This window comes from Haliotis asinina, chromosome 3 (assembly GCF_037392515.1).
Source record: "Haliotis asinina isolate JCU_RB_2024 chromosome 3, JCU_Hal_asi_v2, whole genome shotgun sequence".
NCBI lineage: Eukaryota > Metazoa > Mollusca > Gastropoda > Lepetellida > Haliotidae > Haliotis > Haliotis asinina.
Window position 1 is genome coordinate 73,192,841 of NC_090282.1, and position 9,741 is coordinate 73,202,581.

Below are 9,741 nucleotides of genomic sequence, written 5' to 3' on the forward strand. Positions count from 1 at the left end.
CGCTGCTTGCTAGTTTTACGGCGGGCTCACAACCTTATTTTAGAGCCAGCCTTGTGGGCCAATACATTTTCAAGTAATTCATTAATTACTTTATTTTAACACCATATCTCAATTTCTTTGTTTCATAATACAGGGCTGGTTACATGTCCGCAGGACCGGCAACAATATTTACTGATTGGCCCTGTGGGCTTCCTGGCTCTTTTAGGAGTTTCATACAATGCTAAAACCGACAGTGGAAACAATCCAATCCAGTGACTCTACAGACGTTGTTGATACTAACAACCAATCTTTAGTTTTCTGTAACGTCAAACAAGACAACGTATGGCATATTTACAAAACTATTTTTATTCGGGTATATGCACATATTATCAAAACATTCACTCCATGTATGACATACTCTAACAGAGACAAAAGCGGGTATACGTTCAGCATTCTCAGTACAAATGACCGTTCTTTAAATGACCAGACACGTTTCTGAAGATGACCTCGTTTCTTAAAGTGAGGATGGTTGCATATCTGACCCATTCAAAAACAACTATTACCTACTGCAGTGCTTAGCTGCTCCTAATTAACAAAGAAGAACATACACGCCAGACTGTGAAAGCTATCTGACATTAGAATGCTTTTACGTTAATGCTAACCGCATCTTCACACAGGACAATGGCACAAAACAAAATGGACAAACCTATAAACACTGACACTGGGCGCCAGGTACTACCGAATGCAGCATGGAGATTTCTGAATTCCATCTCTGTTGTCCGCAGGGCCGCAGGGGTCAAGCTTACTCACCATTCCTGCAATGACTTTGCCAAAGACCATGGCGCATATGTGTTCCACAAGTAGTAATAATGTTGGAAGCCATTCAAAGTATCAGAATTACGATAATTGTAATTTTACTTGACACCTCGTCCCATTCCGGCATAAACCGAATGACTTTCTTGCAGATAACGGAAAGATACGAGTAAAGACAAACAGAGAGCCAAAGAGCGAATTTCACTCGTCATCGTTCGTCCCTTTCCGTAACCTTGTACCGGAATGACACGAGAGGTTACTGGATGAACTCAACGGGGAAAGGTTATTGCAAAATAGGGTGATGGTTATTTTAACTTTGGTTGTTTAGTGGATGTCATCCTCGTCATCTTCGTCATCATGTATGGGCGCGAAGTCGTCCTTGCGGAAATTCTGCGAATCCTTGTCCAACTGTTGCAGTGTTACCGAGTACTTGGAGCTGATTCCCTCCACCCCGCAGTTGGCCACCATGACGGCTTTCTTCGGATCACCAGTATTGTAGCTTTTAATCTCGCCGATCTTTTGAATCATATCCTGTGAGAAATATCATCATTTAAATGAAGTTTCCTCAATACAAACTTTCTTCCCAAGTCGACAGCTTAAAGAGCATTCCACAGCTGATTTGAATCGTACTGGCATTTAAACAGAACTTCACTGAAACGTGGAACATACATCCCTTAATTGATGATTTTGTTCTGAGATATGATCTGAATTAACAAATATTCACAAATCAACTATTTCCAAATGAAGGCGTTTGGTTTTGCGCAATATTTCAGCAATTTCACGGCGGAGTCACCACGAACGACCTTCATGCTTCGTACATATGTGTGAAATCGAAACCGGGTCTTCAGCGAACGCTTTGACCACAGAGCCTCCTCGCTGCCCAACGGTAAGTCGTCGGATGTATAAGAAAAGCTTCCATACATTAGCTCCAGTCTCCCCTTTTCCGGTAGGCCTAGATTTAGATGATTAACTTGTAAACATACTTCGTAGGTTCAGATCTTGGGGTCAAGCTTACTCACCATTCCTGCAATGACTTTGCCAAAGACCACGTGGTGGCCATCAAGCCATCTTGCCTTCTGCAGTGTAATGAAGAACTGAGATTTGTTGGTGTCTGGCCCTGCATTGGCCATTGAAACCATTCCGGAAGAACTGTGGCTCATGATGAAATCCTCGTCACGGAATGTGTCACCATAGATACTGGTTCCTGCAAGAACAAAACAATATGAGTGAATAACTATGAGTTTTAAACGGAAGCGAAAATGGTCATAATGTGCTGCCTAGTCAGTAGCTAGTATTTAGTGTGGTCAAGGACAGTGACTTTGGAAACTTGGCCTCACATACAAGACACACTCTTATACCATTACAGCTTGATCATATCTACGAGTTAACGAGTAGGTTTGCTTTAGGCATGGTAAAAACATGTAGTGGTTCTTTGTCATATGTAGTCCATTGCCCTTGGTGGAATTCACCGGTATTCTATCCAAAGCGTCACAAGTCTATGTTTGTTTTCTATGAATTAACTCACCCCCAAGTCCTTGTTTGTGGTCCACGTCTCCCATCTGGACCACGAAGTCTGGGACAATACGATGAATCCTTGTCTGGTTGTACGTCAAGAATTGCTGCAGGTAGAGAGACAACTATGTATGTGTGAGTGTCCTACAGGTAGAGAGACAATTGTGTATAAGCGAGTGTCCTACAGGTAGAGAGACACATGTGTATAAGCGAATAAGCGAGTGTCCTACAAGTAGAGAGACACATGTGTATAAGCGAGTGTCCTACAGGTAGAGAGACACATGTGTATGTGTGAGTGTCCTACAGGTGGAGTGACAACTGTGTATAAGCGAGCGTCCTACGGGTAGAGAGACACATGTGCATGAGTGTCCTCCAAGTAGAGAGACACATCCGTATGTGTGAGTGTCACACAGGTAGAGAGACACATGTCTATGTGTGAGTGTCATTGAGGTAGAGAGGCACATGTGTATATGTGAGTGACATACAGGAAGAGAGACACATGTGTATGTGTGAGTGTCATACGGGTAGAGAAACACGTGTGTATCTGTGAGTGTCATACACTTAGATAAACACGTGTGCATATGTGAGTGTCACACAGGTAGAGAGACACATGTCTATGTATGAGTGTCATACGGGTAGAGAAACACGTGTGTATCTGTGAGTGTTATACAGGTAGATAAACACGTGTGCATATGTGTCACAAAGGTAGAGAGACACAAGTCTATGTGTGAGTGTCAAATGGGTAGAGAAACAAGTGTGTATGTGTGTCATACAGGTAGGGAACAAATGTATATGCGTGAGTGTCCTACAGGTAGATAAACACTTATGTGAATGTGAGTGTCATGCAGGTAGAGAGACATGTGTATGTGTGAGTGTCCTACAGGTACAGTGACACGTGTGTATGTGTGAGTGTCCTACAGGTAGTGACGCTTATGTGCATGTGTGAGTGCCCTACGGGTGGACACAAATGTGTATGTGTGAGTGTCCTTCAGGCAGAGAAGCACGTGCATGTGTGAGTGCCTTACAGGTTAAGAGACACGTGCGTTTAACCTAGGCTAGTGGGGTGAATGTGAGGCTTGCCCTTCAAAGTGGATTGAATGTGTGATATGAACTAGACAGTGAGTGTGTTTGGTTTTACGCACGCCGCTTTTAGCAATATTCCAGTAATATCACGGGGGTCCCAGGCATGTGCATCACGCTACTAGACAGTGAGATTGACGTACGACATGGACGATATAGACTCCTGTGTGAATGTATGTCTAAGAACTGTCACGGCTATTGCTTGCTGCTTAATCTGGACAGTGCTTTATCAGAATTGAATTAACTTTGAATATCAAAAAAATACTTCAGCTATGAAAATAACGATATATACGATATTAGACGGCAACACGTGGTTGAAACTAATACACTGAAAACGATTCCGTGGGACCAACCTTTCAATGTACATAACAAAACTCGTTGAAGTTAGGTCAATATTTCCGCAGACAAACCAGACCGTGTTATAATGTGTCAAAATGTCCAAAATATTATCCCTGACACATTTCTTTTCGGTTGACAAAGTTTACAAACTTAACCACTTCAGTTCGTAGTATCGTACATTGCCAACGTGGATGATTCGTGTGTACACGAGGCAGCCGGTGAACGTGGCATACCGGGTGATCGATGCTGACTTTTGAAACCCTCCATCTGTGACTCAAACCATTGACTCTACCACAATAGAAGTCAGCTGGAAAGGAATGTATTTCGTGAATGGTGTACTTGGCGAATGAAGATATTTCGAATAAAGATAGCCAGTGCATTTCTGCAATATGATTTAAATACATCACGATTATTGTGACGAATATGAGACTTCAAAATCTTACCACTTACATACAAATTGATTTTGTTCGTTAGCAACCGTTTAATACTTTATACCTGTAACGTGCATTACTACAATGTGAAATAAATACATGACGATTATTGTGATGAATATTTTCGGGACGAAATGGAGTTTTGTGCAACGATTATTCTCATAGTCTTGTAATATCACCATAAGGTAGATGTATTTTAATTCAATAAACTGAGACAGACACAACAATGACGAACATGGAATTTCAAAATAATGTGTGTGATAGCTAGTTGCTATACGCTCGAACTGGCGTACCATGTGTAGTACGTCTTGCGTGACATGCTATTTACTAGTGTTCTATTCACAATTAGTTGAACTATTGTCCATGTTCTATAACAGAAATACATTGGCCTTGAACTATGAATCATGTACCTTACCTTGTTTCAAATCTATTATTAATTGAACTCTTGGAATATTCAAGACTCATCGAGTGCTGGTATCTGTGTAGACGTTTCTGTGATGTATCCCTATACATCCACGGAAAGACGTAAAATATGAATGATAGTTGTTATATTAAGTCATGTGATTATACTATCCAAATACCTGTCCGAACGCTCGTACCAGTAGTTAGTTTTTCATTCATTTTTACGTTGCATACATTTTTGTTTTATCAAAAACAAGACGTAAACATATGTATTACATACCTTACATTATTCATGCCTACTGTTATCTTACCTTACCTTGTTCATGCCTACTGTTAGCGTACCTTACATTGTTCATGCCTACTGACAGCTTACCTTACATTGTTCATGCCTACTGACAGCTTACCTTACATTGTTCATGCCTACTGTTAGCTTACCTTACATTGTTCATGCCTACTGTTAGCTTACCTTACATTGTTCATGCCTACTGTTAGCTTACCTTTCGAACATTCATAACCAATCGATCAATACTCGATACATCGATTCATTTTGACAATACATGCATGAATGTTATGAACATGAAGCAATATTCCTTACCTTTCCTCGCCTGTAGCCCTTAGCCAGGGATACAAAGTTGAGAACGGTCATGGGCGCTAATTCCCCAAATAAGGCAACAACGAAACGTCCCTCCAGATTCTCTGTACCCCGGTAGTTGTAGATGATCATGTCGAAGTAGACGTGCTCGGTGATGACGACTTCCTCTGGTCTCGGGCCCTTCAGCCTCCCCACCCCGGGTCGTACGGCTTGGGACAACGCCAGCACCAGCACCAGCACCGACACGAACCGAAGGATGTTGGACATTGTAAGCACTCAGTCTGGAATAGAATAGACCCAATGTATTTAGAAATATCATGCTTGTCCATGCTTTTATTATGAACATGCTGTTATCTGAGCTAATATGAGGTGATCAGACGTTTAAAAATGTTTAACTGTTCTTTACGTGGCCGTTTGAACAGATCTACTTATATTTATAGGTGAGAGGTTATTAATTCACAGCAGCGCTGTCAGAATCGAAGAGACTGGTTCATTAGAGAACCCACGGAATATGTATTAGTATATTATTCAGCAAATCACAAATGGAGTGATGTCATTCTCGAAATGAAAGAAATCATGTTTTTCTAACTAACTGAATTTTATATTTATTACCAATTCAAAAATTCTTGAGGATAAATATCAAAATAAGCACGAGGGTAATATTCAAGGTGTTTTGTTACGTAAGCTCTACAAAATCGGATGAAACATTCTTGACCATCTTATCAAATGTCACAGCTCTGATACATCGAACAAAACCAGAAAACGACTTACATTGACGGTATGTTGTTGTTCATTATGAAGATACATATAAATATAGCTCTCTATATACTAAACGTTTCAGTGTAAACCAATACTTACATCAGGACTTGGTTATAATCCTGCCCAGTTCAAGATGGAATATATGAACAGGTCACAAAACGGATAATATCATAATCTTATACTCACAGTCAGGTACACACTTTGATGGCATGGGGCTCTCCAAAGACGTCGATGCCGACATGATGGTAACTAGCCAATCAGAATACGCGTAACTGTGGCAGCGACGTTTCTCTACGTGGCTGAGTGGGCGTGGCTTGTTGGTTGCCTGCATGTGTCCCTGGGAAAGACATACAAGATGTGAGCCATGTTGTAAATATGTATTTCGCAAGCACGTGTCGCACTGGTCCCTTGTCGATGTGTACAAATCAATTATTACAATCCTCACCTTTGTACATGTTGCAGTTTTACACTTACACATCTCTAGTCCAACGTGGATCACTGTACTGCTACGTATGGTGCCAGCTATAATGGATGCAAAGCAGCATCGTCATTGTAGAAATGTTTGTTTTATGCTAATTTACAGACAAATGGTTGCTTGTTTGTTGTTGTTTTTTTTTAAATAAATGTGTCTCGACAAGTACTACTATGCGAGGTTGTAAATTGACCAAATTGATAATATTGATTAAGTAACAGGCTGTCCGGTGTAATATAAAAACTTACATCAATCTGTTACATTTCTATCAATTATTTATTTATTTATTTATTTATTTATTTATTTATTTATTTATTTGTTTGTTTGTTTGTTTGTTTGTTTGTTTGTTTGTTTGTTTCCGACATACAGCATGGCTGTTGAACTGCGAACACTGCACATTTCCCATAACTGCAACTACAATACCGAACTCTTGGGTATAATACTGAGACATACACTGATAACTGACACTGGACTCTTAATGGTAATTTAGCTCTTGCAAATACGGTCGCCCTACTCTGTATTGATCAGTTGGTTATGCTGTGCAGTGGCTAGCATGTGTAACATATAAGACAGACACGAGGGTAGAGATACAAACGTGGAGATTTTTCATACTGTGCCATCAACACAGAAAAGAAAGCTAACACATATTGCGTGTTACCGCTGAGGTTGGAGACGGAATTGTCTGTCGTTTAAAACATAAATCTCTTTTCCTCAAGACTGAGTAGTGAACACCTACATGCAAGCATGCATATGTGGCCCAATCTTTATAAATACAGTAAATTATCTACATTCAAACCATAAAGACAGAAAACATGTTCCGTGCGTAAGTGTTTCATTAGTAAGTAGGACTTAAGAAACTGATTCCATAAAACCATATTATCTTGATCTTTGGTAGGCATTTAGAAGTTAGAAGAAAGTGGATACAAACTGCTTTTTACAGGTCAAATTCACAAGGCGAAGGAGCATAAAGTATCATGAAATGTCGTTAAGAAGACTAAAGAAGGTGTTTAATATCAAAGGCGGCATATGAGTGAGTGAGTGCAGGTTTACGCCGCTGTTAGCAACATTCCAACAATATTTCGGCGGGGATACCAGAAATGGGCTTCACAAATTGTACCCACGTAGGGAATCGAACCCGGGCCTTTAACCCAAAACACTCACTTATGTAGCACCCGTCCCCTGCACGGGTACACCATCTTGCCTCTGAAGTGAACATGTTTTATAGAAAAGAGTTCGCAAATTGTATTCATAAAACATGATGAAAGGGAGCCATAAGACGCTTTTCATTTTCCCGAAACTGTGCAAATTTGCCATACATTCTAGAAGTGTATGGGTAGTAAAGGGTATACATGTATTTCTTTCAGGGTATGTATGGCAGACTTTGGGTACCATGTGTGAAGCCTATTATTAATGGTCCACATACCGATACGGGTGGAAATACACTGAAAACCCCAAAACCTTTCTCGCTGTGGCTACAGGCAGCTGACCAAACACAAGGACCGTGAAATGAGCGACAGATTGTAAAACAAATAAAGCTAAGACTTTGATATATTGACAGCGACCATTACTGTCCGGACTGACCTGTGCGTGGGATTAGGGACCGGTCAGAAATTACAAAGGGTCGGTTGGCTGAAGATCGAACGTGTGGGAGGTAACAGTTACAATGTATCCTAACTGAAACAAAGGTCATTTTTACGATTCAATCTGTTTCCCCGATCTTTCACCACAACTCCCAAGGGAGACACTTCCTAAAATAGATTTACGTGAAAATCATACATGTACTTACAATACACTGTCAATAAACTAGGCGTAAAATTGTTAGAGTCAGTTTGAATTGTTTCAGGTCTTTCAGCGACTCGCCTCGTACCGCGGTTGTAGTTTTTTAAAATTTATTTAAGGGGGACTGTGCGTGCGTGCGTGCGTGCGTGCGTGCGTGCGTGCGTGCGTGCGTGCGTGCGTGCGTGCGTGCGTGCGTGCGTGCGTGCGTGCGTGCGTGCGTGCGTGCGTGCGTGCGTGCGTGCGTGCGTGCGTGCGTGCGTGCGTGCGTGCGTGTTTTGTCCTCCTGCTACGTCAAGCAACGATCTCTCAACCCTGATCTGATCAGACATTATCCGCCAGTGGAAGTTATATAATACGTCAGTTTCATGGAAAGGAAAGTGATGTTCAGCAGTTGGCTATAAGTGAGTTATCATTAGCGAAATTTCTACAGACTTGAATGTTAAGTAACTGTTGCAATTGAATGATTTTCATAAATTGAATAGAAGTAATTTGATATTGTAATTATTTGATATTTTGCAAACATCTTGGAAATAATCTTAAGCTATGTGTAGGCTACATAACATTGTGTCATCTTTCTGTTGATTAGTTATCGAATCGCACCTTATTAAGCACCATATATGTATATTTTCATCCCATAGACATCCGTGTTAAACCTGATTGGTCTATTATACGTTGTTTAAACAGCTACAGTTTTCTTAGAAATCATCGGAAGATTGAATGGAAATTACGTGTATATAGCTGAGATGATTTCCCATCCAGTAGACAAGTATTAATGCCAATTCGGTCGAAATTAAATGCTTGAAAATTATTCTGGGAAGAGTTAATTAACATGCAGGTATCTAGGAATTCCACAAATGATTACCCACTTATGGCCAACTTCTGTAGTTGAATGACGTTCACCACGAAGCACAAAGAGAAACGAATAAACAGACTAAGGGACGCACCGCAATATTTCTGCTTCTTCACAATCAATATCAAAACAACACCGTTCTGAAGGAGATTTTGTCAAATTCCCTTCATCTAATAGTTTGCATTTTTGAATAGGAAATAATCACAAATTTGGCAAATAGGGTAAACTACATTATTACCGGACACGGTTATACCGAAGTGAGTGATATAACGAACTGTTTTTCGTTCGGCGGGAACTTATGAATGGATGAACGAATCTCTCTGTGTGCTCCAAATCGCAGTCCGAAGATCATTATAAGCATGTCCATGAGATATTTGCAGCAACAAAATCACAGCAATATATTCACAACACATTCATATAGTCACATATACACGTACAAGGAAGAATGACAGGTCTAGAATGTACAGTTTAGTGAGGGAATATAGATATTTACAGAAGAAGACAATCATACATATCCATGATATTTCATCAGTATCTTTAGTTACTAGTAGTTCACCCCCGGAAAAATAGTGATAGCATTTCATCTTCAGATAATAATTCTATTTGTACATAAACACCCATATAAAAAATATTTATAAGTTTTTAAAGGAAATTATTTCTGTTGTACAAACAGTGGTCACAGTGTAGAATTATATGGCAGTCATAATCAGTACCGTCTTTTGAAGAGTTCACA

At 40.2% G+C, this 9,741-nt stretch overlaps 1 protein-coding gene across 2 annotated transcripts; it reads right to left on the reverse strand.

Moving 5' to 3' along the window:
* Positions 1-322: 322 nt before the first annotated feature.
* On the reverse strand, positions 323-6,183 carry LOC137278416 (peptidyl-prolyl cis-trans isomerase B-like). 2 transcript variants are annotated; one of them, XM_067810729.1, is made up of 5 exons: positions 6,094-6,183; positions 5,152-5,429; positions 2,318-2,411; positions 1,812-1,996; positions 323-1,323 (listed from the first exon to the last, which is right to left on the reverse strand). In XM_067810729.1, the coding sequence occupies exons 2-5, from the start codon at positions 5,413-5,415 to the stop codon at positions 1,117-1,119; spliced, it is 750 nt and encodes a 249-aa protein (XP_067666830.1). In that variant the 5' UTR covers positions 5,416-5,429; positions 6,094-6,183; the 3' UTR covers positions 323-1,116. The 2 variants fall into 2 exon arrangements, with proteins under 2 accessions (XP_067666830.1, XP_067666831.1); XM_067810730.1 differs by having other exon boundaries at positions 6,007-6,137.
* Between the last annotated feature and the right edge of the window lie 3,558 nt (positions 6,184-9,741).

Bases quoted from the DNA above. Each gene is read 5' to 3' on its own strand.
- LOC137278416 (XM_067810729.1), bottom strand. From the start codon at position 5,415: ATGTCCAACATCCTTCGGTTCGTGTCGGTGCTGGTGCTGGTGCTGGCG. The intron at 2,412-5,151 runs GTAAGGAATATT...CTCTACCTGCAG, and splicing joins AGGGCTACAGGCGAGGAAAG to CAATTCTTGACGTACAACCA. The intron at 1,324-1,811 runs GTGAGTAAGCTT...TATTTCTCACAG, and splicing joins GCAAAGTCATTGCAGGAATG to GATATGATTCAAAAGATCGG.